The sequence below is a fragment of the Gallus gallus genome, chromosome 14 (genome assembly GCF_016699485.2).
Source record: "Gallus gallus isolate bGalGal1 chromosome 14, bGalGal1.mat.broiler.GRCg7b, whole genome shotgun sequence".
In the NCBI taxonomy this organism is placed as follows: Eukaryota; Metazoa; Chordata; class Aves; order Galliformes; family Phasianidae; genus Gallus; species Gallus gallus.
This window is the reverse complement of record NC_052545.1, coordinates 4,054,426-4,076,702: the sequence shown is the minus strand read 5'-3', so window position 1 is coordinate 4,076,702 and position 22,277 is coordinate 4,054,426. Positions and strand designations below refer to the sequence as shown.

At 42.5% G+C, this 22,277-nt stretch overlaps 1 protein-coding gene across 2 annotated transcripts; it reads right to left on the bottom strand.

Moving 5' to 3' along the window:
* Positions 1-368: 368 nt before the first annotated feature.
* WIPI2 (WD repeat domain, phosphoinositide interacting 2) lies at positions 369-21,208 on the bottom strand. 2 transcript variants are annotated; one of them, NM_001006162.2, is made up of 12 exons: positions 20,971-21,208; positions 13,174-13,256; positions 8,539-8,708; positions 7,793-7,889; positions 7,239-7,336; positions 6,720-6,812; positions 5,870-5,940; positions 4,825-4,932; positions 3,924-4,088; positions 2,875-2,982; positions 1,920-2,050; positions 369-1,091 (listed from the first exon to the last, which is right to left on the bottom strand). In NM_001006162.2, the coding sequence occupies exons 1-12, from the start codon at positions 21,042-21,044 to the stop codon at positions 979-981; spliced, it is 1,311 nt and encodes a 436-aa protein (NP_001006162.1). In that variant the 5' UTR covers positions 21,045-21,208; the 3' UTR covers positions 369-978. The 2 variants fall into 2 exon arrangements, with proteins under 2 accessions (NP_001006162.1, XP_015149650.1); XM_015294164.4 differs by having other exon boundaries at positions 373-1,091; positions 1,953-2,050.
* Positions 21,209-22,277: the final 1,069 nt, after the last annotated feature.

Below are 22,277 nucleotides of genomic sequence, written 5' to 3'. Positions count from 1 at the left end.
AAATAACAGGGCTGCCATACCCTGCAGAAACTTCCATCCAGTCTGGTAGAATCATTGCTTTGGATACTTAATAGAAGTATTAAAAAAAAAGGTTATTGCTACTCTGCCAAGGAAACAGAACAATCTACAGGAGAGAAAGTGCATCCCAAGTCCTTAAAAAAATAAAAACAAACATCTCAGCCACCGTGGGCTACAGATGCCCAAGTACTAGAGGTGTACAAACAAGCCTCTAGCAATCCCTCCTTCCTTCTAGCTTTTGTCCTGCAGCAATTCTCTTCCTCCCTGTAAAGGCACTTTCTAGATTCTATATCCTTATGCAGGGAAACATTTCCAGTTTTCAATCCCAACAAACAGAACACTCCCACAAATACACAACATTCAGAAGGAATTTTAATTAACAAAATGGTCCAGGAAAGGGGAGGAAGAACCCAAAAAAACAGGCCATTGCGTTTGAAAGATTGCATGTCAGTCACTAGGTATGCCTGCAAGCCCATGCACAGGAAACCATTTGGACCTTTGTCAGTGCAGAACTAGTCTCAGCTTCCAAAACCACTTCTCTACTCCTTCCTCGTATAAGCTAAGTATTATATACATATATAAAAAAAAAAATACAAACTTGAGTTTGTTATAAAGTGGCTTCTCTCTCTCTCTCTCTCCCTCCTATGCTTGCTTGGCACATGAACGCATGCAAAGCTAGTAGGCTCTGAGGGCTGCACAAACAGCAGGTTTTGGCAATGAAAAAAAAAAACAAAAAACACAGCTAAAATAGATAAGCAAGATTAAAAGCCACTGAATTGAAAACCATATATTTTTTTTCCAATGGTATAGAATTAGAACTACAACTACGACTTAAAACTGTACGAGTCTGTCATCCTCTCTCCCAGCTCATGTCAAAGTTCATAGCAGCATAACACGAGATTCCTCAAGAAACATCAAGCCAGTGTTCTCTGCTTCAGGAGTGAGTTCACAGGTCAAAGTTCAATCTGTCCGAAGGATCATGGGGGGATGCTCACTGTCTTCATCCAATCTGAGTGAGTTGGTTTCGTCTTCCAGGCAAGCTCCACCCACAGCTCCTAGGTCCTCCGTATAAGCTGCAGAGAAAGGGAAAAGTAGCTCGATGATCAGCAGCACAAACCAAGGCTTGGATCCAACAAAGCAACCATTCCAGCTGAAGTACCAGACGTTATTTGCAACAGTTTCACTGCCACCCTATGTTTGCCTTCATTATGACCACGTTTCTCCAAGCCAAGAGCAGTTTGTGATTACTCTGCATGTGTGCAATGCATATTGTTGCTTCAGGGCAGTTGATGTTTTTATACTCTCTACCCAGCCATTACAGCTGCAACTGCAGCAATGATGCTGTATGCACAGACTATGCTTCCTCCGCAGCTGAAACATTAACCCAAGTGCTATACAAAGATGCTAAGAGCCATATACACAAGCTCTACTCACTTGGGAACTCCAGCATAAACTAAATTCCCATCCTCTCAACTTAACAGAGCAGCAAATCAGGCCAAAAGGTCACAACTGCCACAAGGAACTACAGGAACACATCACACACACAAAAAAAGGGAAGAAGCGCTACAAATTCGGATGCTCTGCTGGAGGTCTGGGTTCAGAACTCCTTCATAAAATGATTACAGCATCTCAAGAACCATTTGACAAGCATTGCAACTATGACTAAAGTAACTGAACACAATTCAAGACAATGCTCTACCCAGAAACTAGCAAAGATGAGTGGTCCATCTACAGAAAGCTGCCGTACATTGCAAGTGCTCTTCTCCTACCACTCACCAGTGCTTCACATCACACTCATAGTTATGACAAGCTCAGCGTTGAAGCAGACGAGCTCACACAGCCATCTAGAATGAAGCAACATGCAGAGGCACTCTCTGCCCCGTTTCCAGCCTTCTCCTTACCATGCCTTGTGGGTGAGGAAGGCACATATGTACCTTTAGTCACAGCGGCACTGTATGTCTGTGCTACCAACGGCCGGTCATGGGATGCAGACTCCAGGATCTCGTTGGCTGGCTCCATGCTGCCATCGAGCCTACCAAGAGAAGTGTTAGTTGGAGGGGTGATCTGCCTAGACGTAACACAGCTTCAGCTGACAGCTACACAAGAACATCTCATCAGATGTGCAAGAATACAACAGGAAGAACGTGATCTCTTCAGGGAAGGCAGTTATCGCTTCCAATTCCATGTGCTTCTGTCATAATGCAAGGGATATGCAGTATCACACCATGATTTGGTGACCATACAGCATTTCATGGTTGATAATGTAAGTAAAGCAATTATATTATCCTATCTGTTCCCTTCAAATCTTAGAAAAAACAACAAGGCCTTGTCATATTTCCTTAAGTATTCTACAGTACTGCTACAAAACATTATTTGGCCAGTCTACATGCAAGGAATTTTAATAAGGATGCCAAGAGAGAGAGAATACAGATAAAATTTCATAGGCCAGATTTCCTTCTATGAAGTTGGAGTAACGCTTTCTCATTTCTGTAACTACTTGATTTATTGATGAAGAGAATGGTGTCAGACGTTTCAGGTTCTTGTCACAGTAACTTAACTCAAACTGCAGAGAAAGAGGAAATAGGATCACACAGCTAACAGCAATTGATTCTTCACTGCAATTGAACAGCGTTAAGTTTCTGCTGGTAAAGCGGTGCTTAGTGTACAAGATACAAGGAAGGATGGCACACAGGGATTCTGAAGTTACTCATTTGTGTCAGAGGTCTGATAAAAAGCTAGTTTAAAAAAAAAAGAGCTGTTTCAAGTTAGACCTCTGCAGCACGGAACTCAGTTTAAGAAGAAACTGAATTCTGTGAAGCAATAAAAGGTGACAGTCCTCAACTAATGTGAACTTACTTGTGCTGCTTCATTAGTGTGCACTCTCCTCCTTCTTGGGGGTCTAGGTTGTACATGTAGAGATAGCCATCAGCAGCTCCCACCAATAAACGAGGGATCTTCTGAATTCTAGGAATGTTCAGAGGAGATTAATAAGAGCTTGAGTTTTATATCAGTACCCTCTCCTCTTCTCCTGTGATTTCAAGCCAGTATTTTCCACACTTGCTTCTCCTAGATAGGCAATACTGCTAACAGTTGCACAGACAGAACACCTAGGAGACAACTGCGTGCAAAAGTAAGGCATAACCACAATGGGGCTAATAGGATGCCCTGGGAATCAAGCAGTTTACACATAAGCCTGAAAAGCAAACTTAGAAGTTACCATCCTGATACCAGCTTTGTGCAACAGGTTACAGCATTTGTCTCTGGAGAAGTATTTACTTTCTTCTGAACTGTTACAAAGTTTAATTATTGCTTAAGGGATGCTTTGAGATTAGAGAGAGACACAAACATGAAGCAAATTAAGCATACAAACTACGCAATCCCCATAAAATAAATTTACTACTGCTCAGCTTATTGCTTTGGTAGATGTGCCAAATGGGTCCTGTCTTTGGAGATGACAAAAAAAGTTATACTGAGATCTCAAAATCAACTCTAATGAATACTATGCAGTTTTAGAGACAAGAACAACATGGACTTGCTTTCAAGGACTTCTTTAACCGTTAGTCCAAATGGCTTTACTTTGCAGCAAAGTAAATGCCCTAAGCCCACAGATCTGATCTCCACAGACTTCTTTGAAAATTAAAAGACATGTTTAAACAACACTGAAATAGTCTACTGCTTATCCAAACACTGCGTCTTTCCCTCTCTGTCTCTCACAGGACCACGAGACATTAGCTCCAACACACAACTCTTAAACCAGAGGAGGCTCTGAAAGCACTACAGCGATCCATTCCTCTGTGTACTATCTACTCAGCTGGAGATGAAGTATACCCTACAGCGTCTGCTTTTCTGTAGCTCTGTGGGGCAACCCAGTGGGTGGTGAATGCAAGCTCCATTTCTTTACTCACGTGGCAAGTGCACAGATATTTTTGTGCCCACAGAATGGCAGGCGGACTGTAGCAAAGGCTCTACCCTGGTTGAACATTTCCGTTACTTGAGAGGGCAGATAGCTTGTTGAGGCCATGAGCACTTTTCCGAAGTAACCCGTCCAGGTTGTAGGCTCTTCCTGAGGTCTGCAATTTGGAAGAAACAAGAAAGATGCGTCCAACTTTGACTTCAAAATGGAGAAAAAGGTGAGTCAACACTTCAAAACCTCTTTTCATTTTGACAGAGATTAATCAGTTATTTGTTTTTCTTCAGGGATTATTGGCAGCCTTGAGAACTCAATGCACTCAATTTACACTGCAGGGCACAGTACGTCCTATAATACCCTCGGCCCGTTGCTAAAGCATGTTCTATTGTAAATTGATATATCTGTTTATACAGCTGCATTTCATAACTGTTATTACACAAAAATAAGATCTACTGCAAAGAGCTACACTTCAAGATATTATTCACCTGTTTAATCAATAACCAAACCACTGTCTCCAACAAAAGATATAAATACGACTGTCTTCTCAAACTGAAAATAGAAACATTTTACAACATGGTGCTTTTTAGAATTATGTAGGCAGCTGGAAGGTACTGCTGAGATGGATCTTTTCTTATGATGTGTCAGAGGTGAAAAAATATAAATAAAAACAAATTACCCTCACATTCCTCTGCCAAGGATGCCCAATTCCTCTTTGGCAGCAATACTTATCCTATTAATTACAAGAACAATATGCATACCAGGGACAGCTGCTGATTCATTACTGATTTGTCACGTCCTTTATTTTAGAAAGTGTTCAAATGAAGTCTGTTCACTCTTTGAAGAGCTCATCCTGTTTTCTTCACTTCCTAAAAGTCTAAGGCATCTCTGAAACTTACTTTTCTTTCACAGTCTCAAGTTTGAAGATGTGCACTGTCTCTGTGTTGCTGGATGCAGACAGAAACATGCCATCCATGCTGAAAGCCAACGAACAGATGCTCACACACCTAGGGGGAAGACATAAAAAGGAAAAAACACCAAAGCATTATTTTTGACATTCTAACGCAAAAGGATCCGGTATTAGAAAAAGCTAGTGTTAAGTGACTCATGGGAATTGACTTAAATGAGAATATTTCTTTTCCACACTGGTAGGTAGGAGTCTTTCTGGACATTCACCACTAAGAAACTCCATAGCATTCACACGAGGTGTACTGCGACAGCTGGAAGGAACTGTGGCTGTACAGTAAAATCACATGCCCCTTTTCTTCTGTCAGAGATTACAGGTGACTTGCAGTTTACCCAAAGTGACTGGCTTCATTAAAGAGATTTCTCAGTCAACACTGCTTTGTAAATAGGGCAGAAAAAACACTTCCATAGTAAAGCATTCTGAATCTCCCAATACCTTCTTAAAGCTGTTCAAGAGCAAGAGCCCCCTTACTAACATTTTAAATGACATTTAACTCTGACATATACCAGATATGGGGGCCCCAACCAGGAACAATCTGAACTCAGTCTTACCTCTACATAAAGTACAGTACAGCTAGAGTTACTACCACCACAAACTATAGTACAATGTCAAAATGACTTTCAATGGCAATGGCACAAGCAGAGTTTAAAAGATGGAGAAAATCAGACGTATTGCTTCCATTTGCCTTAAGAATATAATATATCTTCTAAGACTTGATCCACTTTAAACAAGTTTCCTTGCCAACGAATTTTTAAAATGCATGAGGAAGTAAAATCCTGACAGGATTGATTTGTACAATAGTCAAGTCTTAAGAAGGGAAGTTGGAAAACATTCAAACTGAAAATGTAGTAAGCACGCAGGCAGGGTTGGAGGAATATGACAACAGGCAATAATTAGGAAGCCAGATCAACTGCCGAGCACACTGGAGATCTAGTGTAAAGAATGAGCGTCAGATAACTAGCTTGGATCAGCTTTACCTCTTCACTCCCCTCCGGAATTCAAAGAGTTTCTGTCCCTCTGGAATGGAAAACACTCTTATCACTGTCCCCTGCAAAGAAAAAACAAAAGTCGTCTTCCATTATCATTTCAAGATCTCACACTATATATTAGCACTGGTGAGCGGAGTACAACAAACCATTTTGCTGTTAACTTAGCACAGCTGATGCACACCACATACTAGCATGAAATATTTATGGAGCTTGTTTGTAAGATGTTTGAAGAATGGAGAAACAAGGTGGGAGCTACTAATGTAGAGTACAAGCTGTGCATCAAGAAAAGCTCCTCTTATTAAATTTGATCATGAAAACAACCATGTTATCTGAAAGTATACTCATCTGGATGTCTTTTTGCCTTTATCAGGTGCAATCACACTACACATTTATATTCTAAGCTTATTACCCAGACAGCAAAGGCCTCATGCTTTTGAATTTATACAGTTCAGACAGACCATGTCATCATGTGCCAAAAATCAGGCAAGACAACTCTCTCTTCTGACTTTAACTGTGTGGCTTTCATTAGGAAGACAGCATCAAAGCAATACCACCTGATTTCTAGTAAGCACCCTGCACTAACAGCAGACACACTTAGAGGACTGCCCTGATTACAACCCGATTAAAACGTACTTATTCAAATAACCTTATTATCCAACACTTTGCAGCTTGGAAGTTTAGTCAAATATAATTAACAGTTCTTAACTTAAGACTTGCTGTTATAACTCTAGGCCTCCTTTTTTGGCACTTACAAGCTGAATTGCGCAGGCTTAAAGACAAAATTTGTTTCAGACCACTTAAATTTATCGTTGCAGGGAAGTCAATAAAGACACCTTACCTTTTCTGATGCAGTGGCAAGTTTAGTACCACTTGCATCAAAAGCCAAAGCAGCCAAGGGACTGTCATGAGCTGGGATCATATTAGCAGCTCTCTGCAGGAGTGAATCAATAAAACAGAACCTTAGTACAGCACACGTTAAACACTACACATCCACAGCTTAAATCTTCGCATGTAAGAGCATTCAAGGTAAATATGAGCCTTATTTATGGACAACAATTTCAGTAACTGTTTCAGTAACTGCTATGTGAAAGTATACAAAATTACTGAAGCACATGCATAGAGAATACAAGCAGAAGAAAGCTACTTAAAGCAACTGTACTTGTACTCCATCTATTTGCCCAACTCTACTCAATGGTCTTACTTCTCTTTATCAACATTCTATAATGCCTAAGTATAAAGGATACTGCTATTTTTTGTGGTTGGACCTGAATGTCTATTAATTCTTCTTTGAGCAATTCAAGTCATTTCCAAAAACTACATCTTTAGAAAGGGAAACAGTCTTCACAAAGACCCTTACCAGGTTGATGGTGTCAAAGACCTGTACTTCTCCAATAGTAGCACTCCCTGGATAGGCCAGATAGCAGTTGTCATTGTTTATTGATAAAGCGCACAACCCTAAAATGTATTTAGAAGTAAAAACAACAAAATAAGAAAAATGAAAACAACAAAGCACAGTCAGAAAGAAGCAAATTCTAAATCTTAAAAGGTAAAGCTTTCTGAATCTACATTCCAATCTTGCAAACATCAACTCAATCATTCTCACAAGGTATCAACAGACAGAACAAGGATAAAAAAAAATCTCAAGAGTCAATCTGCAAGAACACTTGTTTAATGTAATTACTAATAAAGTTTAGAACAAAGTAAAAATACTGTCAGAGCTACAGTAACTGACAAAGTAGAAGTAGTTCCTAAAGCGTTAACTTGACATAGCTTTTATTTGAACCAAGTGCTGGAGAGATCTAACTTGTAAGCATCTCTATTGCTTCTTTCTGATCTAACACTCCAACACACCTGCACGAACAGACTAGAACACAGAGGAGGCAGTTTAAGATAGCTGAGCAACACACTTACCTGCCGGATTGGGTGGTGTCTCCCTGATTGTATGTAATACCTTCATGTCTCGTATATTGTGTATATAAAGAGACTCTTCCAGACATACTATCAGCCTCTAGACATGGGACAGATTAAATGGTGATATGAAAAGAGAGTTTACATGAAGTTATCAATTCTGAAAAATAGCTTCCAATGCAGTTGGTACCTTCCAATTCAGAAAAGTTTGTATCAACCTGATGGGAAGACATGAGTCTGCCATAAGACACACAAGATAAACCTCTTGACAAGGTTTCAATACTGCAGTACTACTCTCAGGCACCTGAAATGACCAGCATGCTTGACTTCTCTCAACCATGCCAGTGTAGATTGAGTTGAATGAAAATGATTTACTCTGCTAGATTGAGTAAGCAAGCCAGAAACCTTTATCTACACCTATTTCACGCTTATTCTCTGCCTACCCATGTGTATTTCTCTCCCTCTAGAGGCCAATTCACACGTGGGCCCCATTTCCTGCTTTGGCTAGCAAGAAAAAACATACAGGACTTCCAAAAAACTGTTTATAGAGCCTACTACTTATTCATACTCATTTGTGAGGTACTTCAAAAACAGACAAAGTTCTTCAACATCTCATTTGCCCTTTGGTGACTGAACCTGGACAACTGTTTAACGAGACCTTACCCACTTAATGCTACCTCACTACCAGCAGAGAAACTGCTGCAATAAGCTCTACAAGCCCTCTTGTTTTCACTACAATTATTACTCACCTGTCTATTGAGTTTGACAGCCAAGATGGTGTTGGAGTAACTGTAGTTGCAAATCTCTGTCCCCTTCTTAAAGTGACAAACCTTCAGCTTACGTGGAGCTTTAAGGCTGACTATGGCCACCAGACTGCTGGAGAACAGCCTCTCCACGATGCACACATCTTCAGTGTCAGCTGAGGAACCACAGCAAGGGAGGGGAAACAAAACGTAGACAGAGATTTCAGGGAAGGATAGTGTTGTGTATTAACAGGAAATACTGATCAAGGTGATACAGTCTAAGAACACAAACATTCTGGCACAATGTCTGAGTTAAGGTCGGATGGATAGTTAAGTTGAAGCTTAGGATTTTGTTCTCTGTAGAAACACAGGAAAGCAAATGTGTTTTCTTTGTTGTTTTCTTTCCTCTAAAGCAATGCTATTAGCCTGCATGCTTCTCAATAAAGGAAAAAGTTTATGTAAAGAAGCTGGTAAACTCATTTGTCTTAACACTGTTTCAGCCACTGACTTTATGTATTTTTTTTAAATACACAACATCTTTTACTTGATACTACCTAAAATCAACTTAAACAGGAATGCCTGAATCACAGTATGCATGCATAGCCACAAAACAGCTTTAATTCTGTCATGTGTTCTACTATGAGAGCGCTTGGATGCAAAGGAGGAGCCCAAATCATCATTCAAGATGTGGGGACGACAGCAGGAGCAGAGCCTGGGATCTCCATCAAAGAAGTACCTAACCGGTAGGAGTCCAAATCCCACCAGTAGTTACCCTGGCACTTTTGTTTCTCTTTCTCATGAGGTTTTGACTCAAACACCCTCTGGACATAGCCTTCACAGCAGCTTTTAAGCAACCAACAGAAACACACTTCAAAACAATATGGGGGCACTTAACACTCACAGAAGACAGCCTACTCCCTTGCTGGATAAACTGCACTCAGAAACAAAGCTAGCTGCACATATGCTTTTGTCACTAAAGCAAAATGAATAAAAAACTATTCCATGTCAAGAAAAAGCAGGAGTTTTCCCCATCCCACAGCTCTCCCATGGCTGCTGGCTACATCTGCCCCTCCCTTACAGGAAGGAATCAAGACAAGCGACGTGAGCCTCTGGCATTGATCCATGGAAACCACCACACTTTTCAGAAATGGGAATCTGGATTAGGTCAATGCTTAACATGTTTAAACGACAGAACTGCCAGAAGACAAAAGAAAACAGCCAGCTTATTTCTGAAGGCTTCTGTTTTGAGCAAAAGGCTTATCAAACAATTGGCACTGTTCTCATCACCAATGACAGGAATTCCATGAGAAAGAAAAAAAAAAACGTTCTAACATTCTCAGTGCATTACAATGCCATCACTGTGTAACACATCAGCTTTGAAAATGCTTTCTTTGGGCAGTTATTTCAAGAAAAAGAACAGAAAATATTTAATTCTGTACATGAGAGCAAGAAAGCAAGAGACTCCCTGCAGAAAAGAAGGGGGTTTATAATGAGCATTTTCAGTCTTCGTGCAACGTAATTGACTTTTATCCAAATCTAATAAGCAAGATGGTATTTTTCCAGAGAAGACAAAACTGTTCACAGAGGCTTTGAAAATTCAATTTCCTCACTTTTGCAAAAGGGATAATGTGTTTTAGAAACGAGTTTGTTTTCAAGGAATTTCTCTCCATTTTCCAGATGCCACACACAGCGCAACGCTTGAAAAAGATGAATACAAAAATCCATTTCAATAACCTCATGCATAGACTTCTAGACGCAGAAAAGTAACATAAAAGATTTCCAATCATTTGACAGTACAGGTTATCAGCTTCCCACCCAAGCCCATAGCCCTCCACAATAACATCATCCCTTGAGAAGAGCCCGAGAGGACTGGTGCACAAAGACCCCAAACCACAGCCTGACTGCCCCCTGCTCCTTGAGGCTGGGGAGGGAATACTCAGCTTCCTTCCCCATCCAAGGGCAGCTGTGTTAAGGCAGCTGCTGGGACTTGTTCTGCTTCCAGGAAGGCAGGAGAACTGGTATTTCAGAACAGGAACAGCAGCAGAAAACAACTGAAGAAGTGTTGTCCTACCCTGCGCTGATGCAGATCAGCCAGCAGGGAAGAACACCATCAGGAATCCAGCTGCTACGGGCAAGGGGAAGAAATAAAACAAAGCTCCAAAAATGAACCCACCTGAAAAGGATAAACACTCTCAGAGTGTTACCACGAGAAGACTTCCTATACTACGATACAGTAACCATTCTAGAGTAAAAGCTTTGTGATAGTCTTTTAATTACATTCACTTTAAAAACACAGGATGCACCTCTGTTCCTTTGTCTTCTCCTAACAGGAAGAAATGATAGAAGTCTCTTCACAGCTGCCAAGTCATTTATGCTTCCTAATGAGCAACCATTCAGGAGAAGTACCAGGATATACTGCACATCCTACATCCAGCTGACCTGAATTAATCATATTTTTAATAGAACCAGTTAAGTGTTATAGCAATGCTGTTAACCAGTTTGGTTTCTTTTCCTACTTGTATTTGTGTTCTATCCACTATGGGTACCACCAGAAAGTCATATTGTAAATATAGTAAAAACAAAGAGCTGCAAAATGGTGTAAGCATCAGCAGTGGGGGAAGAACAGGCAAACATGTAACAAAGTCACAGTTTCATGAACACAAGCATGCACAAGAGCTGGTTAGGAACAGCTAGATTACAATCAGATGTGCTTTTATTCCGTTTCTAATCCAGGTGCACAAAGAAATTCTTAATATTCATTAGGCCTCAAAAGAACCCTCCAATACAGGACTCATTTTTTATAGATGGATCGATGGAGCAGGGAGTTGGGTGATCTGCACAGTCATGGTGATGTCAGTAACAGGGACAAAGAAACCCCCCATTCTTTTTAGTTGTTCTATCAAATAAAGGACAGCCAGAGTACATGCTGTAATTTACCTGAGACGTCTACATAAGAACTTGCAGATCACCCAAAGAGCGAGGTCCTTACAAGTGCTCACCCAAAATGACACAGTCTTTAGAACCATGCAATTCTAGGATTCTATGATTCTGTGTACAAACGAAGTTGGAGGCAGGGGTCACGTGTGATGGTGAGGCTTCAAAACACCTTTCCGCCCTGGGAGGTACCAGAAAAGCCCACCACCTCCCTGCTAAGGTTACAGTTTTAAACACGTACTGGTGGCAAGCCCAAGACTGAAAACTATTTAACTGCACATACATGAAACTCAAATATTTAGATGAGCAGTTACTGCATGCCCTGTGAGCAGAGCAAAGTCAGACTGGCTTACACAGGTCAAACCACCAGTCATCTTGCATTCTGTGCTCCATATCTACAGACTTAAGGGTCACAGAGGAAAATTTCTAATACCAAAGGTTAAGCTAACACAGGCAGCCCAGAATAGCTTGAAGACAAGACCTGAATCAGCAGGTCTAAGTTCTAATCCCAGCTGCTCCACTGCAATATTGTGAATAAAGCACTTTATCCTATCTATACCTTTCTTTCAAGGACTACCTCCAGATAGTTCTGCCAAGTTCAGCTCAACCTCCCCCAGTATGTTTATTTAGTGTCTCATGTAACAGGAGTCCTCTCCACTGAGTCTCTTGGGGTCGTATCAGGCCAGATACTGTAAGTGCCTAACATACTACAGAAGTCAGGTACCTAATTTCAACAGCATAAAATGGAATTCAAGTCACCCATTAACCAGTACAACCAGACCATGACTCAGTTGGGCAGATGTAGCTGCAACACAATTCATCTGACCACAAGTGCCTAATTTAAACGTCACAATTACTTCTTTCCATTGACTGTACACTGAAGCAGGCTGTAACCGCAGATAATAGGTGACCTGAATCACACACCATTTCCAAACTTATGGTGACACAAGGTCAGGTCACTTTGGGAATGGAGTCCAAAGACAACCCTGTTGTGCAGCATGATACACCAAGATTCTTGTGTACAGGCTGACATCACAGCTATTGCCACTATCTGCTTGCACGTGGCTTATAAGAAAGGGAGGATCACTGGCACACAGTATTCACTGAATCCTTATAACTATCCCAAAAAGAAGAAGAAAGTTGGGAAAGAAAGGGTTACCACTTCTCCAGGCATACCTCCATTTTTTTTATCATATCCTGCTTAACTGTGACCCATACTTAAAAAATTACCAGAATTTAGATTTATTCAGCTTTTTGTGTGAGTAAAGCTGAGGCTATTGGGTTTCACAGCAAAGATTAGGATTCAAAAATGATGACAAAGGCTTTGGATTTTTTGATAAAAGTATAACAGTGGTGGCTTGCCCCAAAAAAGCCAGTATAGAGACCCCAAAGACACTCTCAAGCAGTGTTTTTTGTTAATACCCAGATGCTATGTTACTTGGCTACTGGTCATAAAATTAGAAAAGCAAAGAGAAGTTCTCTTGGCTATTAACAAATCACAGCCTACCTCCTAGGTTTAAATATATAACACTGACACAGGCTTACCCTGATAGCAATCAATTGTTTTGTATTTGTGTGTTATTTCATCATACGCTTAAGGTCCCGCTCATGTGACATTCAAACAACCAGTGAAAAAATGGAACAGTCTTATTCTTCCTGAAGTCAACCAATGGAATAAAAAATACAAATAATAAAAGAGATACTCACTGCATTCATAGATCTGCTCTAATTTGTCCACAGAAGAAAGAGAGAAGAATTTGTAGCCTGATTTACTGCCAACTGCAAGGGATCTGAAAAAGAAACCAAGTCCATCAAGAACATAAACGACATCAGCTGTGAATTACCCTTGGAGAGATTCTTACCCCATCTCATACCTTGGGTTAACTCAATAAGAAAAGTGACAAAGTTTGACCAAGAAAAGCCATCATACACAGATAATTTCCTGAACTCTTAAAAGGCCAAGGAGTTTCAGAATCACCCCAGGTGTGGGGTCCTACTTCACATTTGATGAGATTACCGTTCACAGCTTACAGCCCACTGCCCAGTGCATGCTGATCATTTCTCCAATTCCACAGAAACGAAAAGCTTTAGTGTGGAGGAAAGATGACTTGAATAATGTAACACAAATGAGTTCCATCATTTCCTCGTCATGAGAGGTGACCTACAAGACCTTTTAAACTGAGGTTGTCTGGGGATTTTTTGCTCTTTATACTATAACCTTCCCCAAGCACCCCAGGAGAGCTCTCTTATAAAGAAATGAAAAAGGAATTAAATACTGTCAACTCTAATTTTCTCTACTTTTACCCGATGACACTCCAGCATCTCCAAAGAGCACCGTTCGGTCTCAGTTGTACAAATATTCGTGCTGAATCTTTGATCAGAGGTGCTCCCAAAAACGCTCCTCACTGATGTTAAACAGATTTTAACAACAGCAGAACATGAAAGATGAACGACAAACCGTTCTTTCTACCATTACTCAATTTTCACACTTTGCCCACAGACCAATGGCTTTTCCAGTAAAGATAGGTATTACATCCTGAGCTCAAAAAACCTTTAGGCTCATCTGGCAGCTCCTCATACACCAAAGGAGCTAAAGAAAATTAACAGTAAACACAGCTGTATGGAAGTGTATTACTGTACTTACAGTTCATATATTTATTACTGCCAGGGCACATGGAAACTAACAGATGAACACAGAGCACAATGCATTTCAACATGCTGAGCTGTGGAAGCCATTCAATAAAAGGCTCAGCCCCAACCCCATCACCCTATGCCAAACTGCCCTCCTGAACCCTGCAAGATGCTTCACTACCACTCAGATGCACTGACAATTAGTTCTGTGGTTAGAATACAGCACGGATTTCTGGATTTTGTTTTTTTCCTGTATTCTCTTTCATGTTTCCAATGCCGGTTCTTTTTAGACTTCAAGGTCCCCAGAAAATCAAAACCCGTTCCTAAAACTTCTTATCCTCCTGAATTAAGATTCCAAGCTACCAAATCAACTTCTGCACAATGCTATGACGTCCTCTGCTAGGAGAACACAGCCGGAACAGCCTGCTTAAGAAATTATATTTAAGAAGACTGAAACCCTCAAATTAAAAGATTTGCCATGTAGGCAAGAGAAATAAGCCTCTCCAGACACAATAACCATGATATTAAAAAAAGAAAAAAAGATATTAGGCTTGGAGACAGAGAAGCTATAAAACCAAATTTTGTTGCTGCTCTTCTAAGCCACTCTAGAAATACTAGATTTAATTTCATTTCAGGCAGAATTGGTATGTTCAGCAGACTGCATCTGATTATTTGCTGAAGACTCTTCATTGTTTTTCCTGACTTTTGTACAACTCAATGAAAATTCCAACGTCGGAGAAACAACATTATTATTTGGTCTAACAGAAGCTAAAGCATAACTTTTTTCATTGTTTCCCTCAAAAGAAAGGGCAATGCAGAATGACATGAAAACTGTCACATCACAAAGGCAGATGAGCATTCAACTCAGCTAAAAATAAAGGAGTCACAAGACTCCTTGCAATATAAAAGAAATCCACATAAGACACAGGATGAATCCCTCAGTGAGAACTCCATTTTGCCAAAGAGCATGCCAATACTGCTGTATCACTGACACCAGAAAGCAAACCCATTTTTCTTGCCCTGCTGACCACCTACTCTTCATGGCTGAAGCAAGCTGCATCCATGCTAAAAACCATTTGATTGAGTAGCAGCCAGAAGGAAGGCAGTGTAGAACAGGTCTTTCCATCTACTGGCAACTGCTTTTTGTTATTTCTTCCTAGATCAAGGTCATGATGAAGTCACAGAACATTTGCATACAAAGTTTCAGCTCATGTCAGCATAATTAAACTCATTTCAGTATACAAGGGTAGCCACAAAACCAACCATTTTTCTCCTGGAAGAGCATGCTTAGTTTTGTTTTCTTTCTTTCTTTCTTTCTTTAAGTCACTCTTGAATTACTTGTTATGAAACTACTGGAAAAAGGCTTTTTAAACATAATAAGAGAATCCAGGAGGCTAATTTATACCGGTACCACCATAATGACTTGAATTCCCCATCTTCCATCACACCAACATTACGCTTTAGCTCTGTGAACACTCGACAGCTATCTAAATGACCAAATCCCACAGAACAAGGATCTTGGCAAAATTATCTCACCTCCTGAAAATGTGCTGCCATATAGGAAGAAAAATGATCAATAAGCCATTCAACCAGTGCTCAAATGAGCAGTGGTCAACATGAAGACGCTGCAGTTTATCATCAGAAGCTCCTTTAACATTGTGACTGTTATGCTTTATTATCACCAATTTTCAAAAGCTGATGAAAGACTGGAATTGAAAAAAGATCAATATCCAAAAAATCGCCGTTTCTTTCCTAACATCACACCACACACAGGTGTTCTTTCAGCCCACTGTGTGCAGCCTCTATCACGAGCCTTATATTGCACACTGAGCTATTTCACCATCAAGGTTTCTACCCAGTACAGAACTACCAACGTAGCTGTGATTTATGAAACTGTGTTTACCTACTTATTTTTTTCCTCCAAAGATAATACTGTAGTTTGATTCAAGACTACGTAGATCTTGAGAGCATTTTCAAGAGCAGCTGTCATAAATAATTAAAACTAACCTCATCAAGCAACCAGTGCTTAGAAATTTTTCACATGCTCCCTTCGAGATGCTGACGTTCCCTGGAAGGGCACTCACCTACAGTGGGAAATCAGCTGGGTCAATCTCTGGATCTTTTAGAACAACTTTTTTCAGATGGGTTAGGAATTGGTACAGGTTTTCTTTTGCTCCCTTAATACGAATACAGAAGAAAGAAAACCGGCTTTGGCCTTCTCATTATCTCAGAGGACTTGCAGTACAAACAACTCCAGAAGTCACTACTATTTTAAATAACTGGTTAATTAAACCTCCTTTCATTACGATACAGTCTCATTATACTAATGCTCCAATTCATTTAAAATCCAATGTAAATTTCTAAGGAGAAAACATTTTGTGAACAAACGCCTATGATGAAGAGGGGGAAAAATAATAAACAATGAAATGGAATACTGATAGAATTACTGGAAAAGCTCACTTGGCTCTGTTTTCACTCGCAGCTGTCTGCCAAAATCCAAGCTGTAACATCTTCTAGACACATCTTAATAGAAAGGTCAGCAATGTTGGTATTTTGGTAACAGTTAATGCAGAAAACTCATACACTCAAAAGATTTATCAGCAGCACTAAAAAGATTTTCACACTGCTCTTGTATTAGAAAAGGAATTATCGCAAATTTAAATCAGCTACAGCCAAAGAAAACCTCTCTTGCCCATTGCTTAACGGGCAGCAATAGGCTGGGACATCAGAAGGTTCAGAATCCAAGCACACATCGCTGCTCACAGGCTGAATTCCTGTTCAAACTCACACGCTGTGGAACAGCTTCTCTCGTGCAGAATCATTACACAAGCCCACCTGAGCCGCTATCTCCACTGCAGTAAGAGCATGCAATGAGACAAGTGATTGCTTCTCTCAGCTCTCTCCTGAATATGAGAGCTACCTGATCTCCTTCTTCCTTTTCAATTCAGCTTTAGAGCCTCCTTAGCATAAAGATCTCTCCTGGCCTCAAGAACCATAAGTGACACCTGAACCTATGAGAAAGAGGCAGAGAAGAAGTGAATGCTCAATGCCCAGCACTCCGCCCTCTTAGCACAAGCAGTTCAACAACAGAATCAAGTGAAGACAGCTTTAATACAGAGATTCCAGCATCACAAGGTAAGGGAATTAAAACAACTTTCCCAACGAGAAGCATATTCTACAACTTCAGAACGACAAATATTTACTCAGAACATAGAATCAAGGTGGACTGATACCTGCCACATGCAACTCCAAACATAATGAAGGCAGAGGCCTTGCAAATAAGGCTTCCTGATGTTTCCATTAGAAATCCAAACTCGAGGCTTTGTTTTGTCTTCTCGTTAGCACTGTTTTCAAAACTACTGTGACTATTTTGCTTTCAAGTGTTGGCACTTATTTTTAAAATGCAATTAAAGCTTCTCTGAAGTTTGCTGACTACTGTCATTTCCTAAGTTATCGATATACAATTTGTAAATAGAACCTGAAGACCATTTAAGTTAAATATTATATTCTTTCAAAGGCATTTCTCTAGGAATAATTGTGTAACAATTTAGAGTCTGAGAGCTTTACCTATTTTACAGGTGTATGTAAACTTGGAGATCTTCAAGTCTTGCTTTAAAAGCTACTCACTTCTACCAACAAGCGGACACGGATACTTCTACAAACTATCAAGCTTCCCTCACAACCTCTCACAAGCTTTAAACTTCATAAAGGAAACGTGCCATACAGCAGCTCTCCCAGAGGGAACACAAACAGCTCTTAAATGGTGCTCTTATTGAGCATCTGTCATTAAAGATTTGCAGCTGCTAAAACATACCTAGCACCATGATCACTGAGAGCCTTCTGCTGCTCGGTTCTGACTTCTGGACGGTCAGCTTGCTTATCTGTAAGCTGGAGCTTCTGCCTCTCAGTCAGAAAATGCCAGTCAGGCCAAGTTGTGCAATGATTGATTCATGGGGGGAGAAGGGCCAGGGCCAAACAAGCATGCTAACATCATCTGAAAGTGACCTCTGTTTTTCTTTAATGAAAATATATTATATCAAAGAGAAGCCACAAACCACCTGCTTCTGCTGCTTCATAGGTGGAGTCTTTTCAAGCAGTTCCACTCCCTGCCAATAACCCCAAACCCTGATGTAAATAGAGCTTAGGGAAATAAGGAATAAACAAGCAAGACAACCCATGTAATAATGTAGATGCTATTTCAAGAGACAAGACAGCATCACTACACATAGCATTCACAAATGAACATTAAAAAAAGTTAAAGACTGAAGGAAAAAAGCTAAAATCAAGTTAGAGAAAACATCTCAGTCACCGGGAACCGGGACAGCAGGAAAAAGCTGCAGCAACATTTATATTGACAACGTTCCTTTAAGTACCAGCAGGCCAATTTCTCAAGAGTAAAAGCCATCACTAAGCACATCTCCTTCCTACAGCACGCAGTCATTAATTACCAAACCTTCCACAAAGACTAGAAAAACACCTATTCTTACCACCTAGACCTAAGTATCTTTTTCTGATGCGCAGCAATTGGCTTTGCTGTCCAGGTAAGCCAGACGAATTAGAGCATGCGTGGAACTGGCACTCAGCTGAAGGTAAAAGCTTTAACATAAAGACAATGCACTCACATGATTTATTTCCCAGTTTTGTCTGCCGGCAGTTTTTCTAATTATAAAGCACACCTTAAAATACGATGCGAGCTTTGCTGACTGGAAGGGTATAAACAAAGCTTGTCTTTCACATGCTGGCTGAAAGAACTGCATTTGCTCACTCTGCCTGTCTCAAAAAGGACTTACTACTTATAATGCAAGTTTTAAATAAGCAAGCTTTCGGAGGCCCAGCATGGGAAAGTGTAATTCATCCCTAATAAGAGCTCTTCACCGCTCCTCACCTTGTAAATGGTAATCTTCTACATGTCTAGAGGAGCATACCAATAAACCCAGACAGCTGGCTTCTTGTTTCTCTACTCAAACAAGAAATTAACACATATCATAAGCCGAAAGAAATATATAAAAAAAACAATAAAAACTTTTTAAGACACAATCACTAAGTTGTACTCAGTTTAAGAACTAGAATGCAACTTGGTTACCTGGGTCATACAGCAGGTCAAACAAGTGTTTTAGCTAGAAACTACTCCCAGAGGTGTTGCTGAGCTTTGCTGTTTTATGCTTTTACTTAAATGGATTTCTTCACAGATACTACCAGAATTTTTCTTTTTTTTTTTTTGTCACAGCTCAGTGCTCTGTAAATATATACAGCTAAGGTGCTGCTGAAAACAGGCAGCTGCTTTAAGGAAGGAGAAACAGGAAAGCTTTTATTTTAAAGCTCAGATCATCAACCTGGACAGCACAGCTTAACTTCAAGAACTTACATAAGGACCTTTATAAATTACAACAGAAACAGGTGACAGATCTCCCACTTACTATGACTTATCTGGTAATGGGTAAAAAAAAATGGATGGTATCTGAGCACAACAGGGGCATGCTTTCTATGCACAACGACAGAGCAAGCACTGTATCGTACTTGATGAAAAACAGCTGCAGAACTCTTTAGTGTGAATCAATACACTGAACAGATAACTATTTACTTGCAAATGCACAGGAGACTCTCTCCCACCAATCAATCATTTGTAAGTTGTCCTGCCTCTGGTCTATCCAGGTCTATTCTTGGTCTCCACCCCAGAAGCCCCCAGCATAACCTATGAAAGCAAACAGAGCATTTCCTTCATGGATGTGACCCTTCCCCTCAGTCCTGGCAGCTGCCATAGGCAATCTTCTTGCCTTCAAAATCCCCACGTGCTCCAGTATGTGAGGAAAAGTGTTAAAGTTGCTGTGAGAGAGCCAAGCAAGCTGTTTAAAAAACACCCAACGATCAAGCCTCACGACACACACGGATTACATTCAGTGATGCCAACCTAAAATCATTTCCTCTTACTCACTTCCTAAAATAAATCTCCTCCTTTCACATGCTCTTTCAGCTATTTCCCACCAGTTTCATTTCCTAAGTATTTAAAACAGGCAGATCCTACATTAGTGCTCCAACTCCAACCATTCAGCATTTCTTGAACTGAAAGATACTGCTCTTCAACGCTCCATATAACATTAACGTCTCCTAATCTAAGAATGCCACAATTATCAATAATTATGGGATGTATAGCATGAACTACTTGAGCCTTTTCAGAATTTAAATCAACTACAAAGACAAAGGGAAGTTCAAGGACCACATGAGAAGCCTTTTTCCCCAAAACCTGAGGTATTCCGCTCCACACAGACAGCATGAGAAAATAAGTGGTGGATGGAAAGAACCACAGTGAACATCTGGGCTACAACCTCCTGGAAGATTTGGGTCTCTCCTGCAGGCTGGGCAGCATCAAGGAGCACACAGCCCCCCTCCTCATCCCAAAGAAGGAGGGAAGGCCGAGCTGCCCAGGTCAGCATCCCAGGGATAGAGGAGACAAGAGGACACGGGTGGTCCCCATGAGATCACTCTGTACCCTACAGCTCCCGCACAGCCCAGGAGGGGGGATATGACCCTTCCCACCCCTCTGCTGAAAGGACGAGGGGAACCCAGGCCCCACATGGCGGTGAGGAGGGGAGAGGTTGCAATGGGAGTACTTAAAGGAGCAGGGGTGGAAGGAGAAAGGGGTGAGGGGAGGCCCCCGAAGCAGAGAGGGACGAAAGTCCCACTTCAGAGCTCCCCTTCACCACAGAGCCGCCCGGCCCCCGTGGGCCTCTCAGCTCCTCAGTTTCCCCCAGGCCCCTCACCACCCCCGCCCCGGTCCAGCTCCTCCCAGGTCCCTCAGATCCCCCCCGGGTCCCTCAACCCCCCTCAGGCCCTCCCAGCCCCCCTCAGGCCCCCATGCCGGCGCCGCCCCCTTACGTGTTGTCCTGGTTGAAGTTGGCGAAGAGCAGATGGCCGCTGCCGGCGTCACCGCTCTGCCCGGCCAAGTTCATGGCGGGACAGCCCTCAGCCACCCCCGTCCGGCGGGGGGACGCCTCCAGCAGGCAGAGCAGCTCAAGCCCGGCGGCCCCGGTCCGCTCCGCACGCCCGCGGCCTCCTCATCGCCGCCAGCGCCTTGTTTACGCTGCGGGCGGCGGAGAGGCCCCGCGCAGGCGCCGTCCCGCCCCCGCCCCATGGTCGCGCATGCGCTCCTCGGCGCCGCCCGCCCTCGCGGCCACCGTCCTACCACCGCGCGTGCGCCCGCCGCCCGGCGTGGGAGGAGCCGCGCGGGCGCTCTGGTGGTGGCGCCGAACTCGGTTGGGAGAAGGGGGGGTGGGGGCGTTGTGAAGCTGAGCGGGGAGCGGGAGGGGGGTCGGCGAGGGGGTGGGAGAGCGCCGGTGGAGGCGGCGGTGCTCCCGCGGTCACGTGGCTGTCACCGCGCCGCGGGGTGCGGACGGCGCTGCCCGAGCCCTGCAGTTCTGCTCCGTGCCGCGGGAGGTCCTCAGGGCTCAGCCGTGGGACGGCGAAGGGGCCGTGCGCTGAGGGGAGGGGGGGCGGCTGGCGGCCGAACCGGGTTACACGCGGACCCCCCCGCCCCGTGTCCGTCAGTCCTTCTGCCCCCGCACAGCGGCTGTCCCTATGGCAGGAGGGCGGCAGAACCTCCTGGGAACTGTTGCAGTGCCGCCATCGTAAGGCTCGGAGTGCGGCTGCTCCCATCGCATATGGGTTATTGCCTTCATATGTGGGTTATTGCCACGAGTAGGGCCGCCATCCACACCCGGCCCGGGGGCGTCCCCACCTGCGGGACCCTCCCAGTGTGGGGCCTCACGTGTTTGTGGGGAGGTTTTGTGGCCAAAAATCCCTGCGTTTGGGACACCCCGGCATCTCAGAAACCCTCCTCGTGAGCGATCATTCGCCATAGGCTTTGTGCACTACTTTAACGTGCGTTTTCAATAGTGTTTCTTTCCCCAGCAAGGCGTTCACCGTATCCTTTATGCCCTTCCTCAGCCTGAAGAGGGTTTGCTTTCAGCTGCCCGTAGTGCTCCGGTACCCCGCGCAAGGTCTAAATAGCAAAAAGCAACGCGTTATGCAAGATAATTTGCTAATTGGCAGGAAACCTCGATTAAAACTATAAAGCAGCATGTCAAGATGTGTGGGCTCGGGGTATGGGGCTGGAGCCGTTCCCCTGCAGGATTTCGTGAGGCTTTCGTTGCCATAACAACCGGAGCCGGGCTTCAAAAATAGTA

Bases quoted from the DNA above. Each gene is read 5' to 3' on its own strand.
- WIPI2 (NM_001006162.2), bottom strand. From the start codon at position 21,044: ATGAACTTGGCCGGGCAGAGCGGTGACGCCGGCAGCGGCCATCTGCTC. The intron at 6,813-7,238 runs GTAAGGGTCTTT...TCACTCCTGCAG, and splicing joins TCTTTGACACCATCAACCTG to AGAGCTGCTAATATGATCCC. The intron at 5,941-6,719 runs GTAAGGTGTCTT...TTTTCTTTGCAG, and splicing joins TTGCCACTGCATCAGAAAAG to GGGACAGTGATAAGAGTGTT.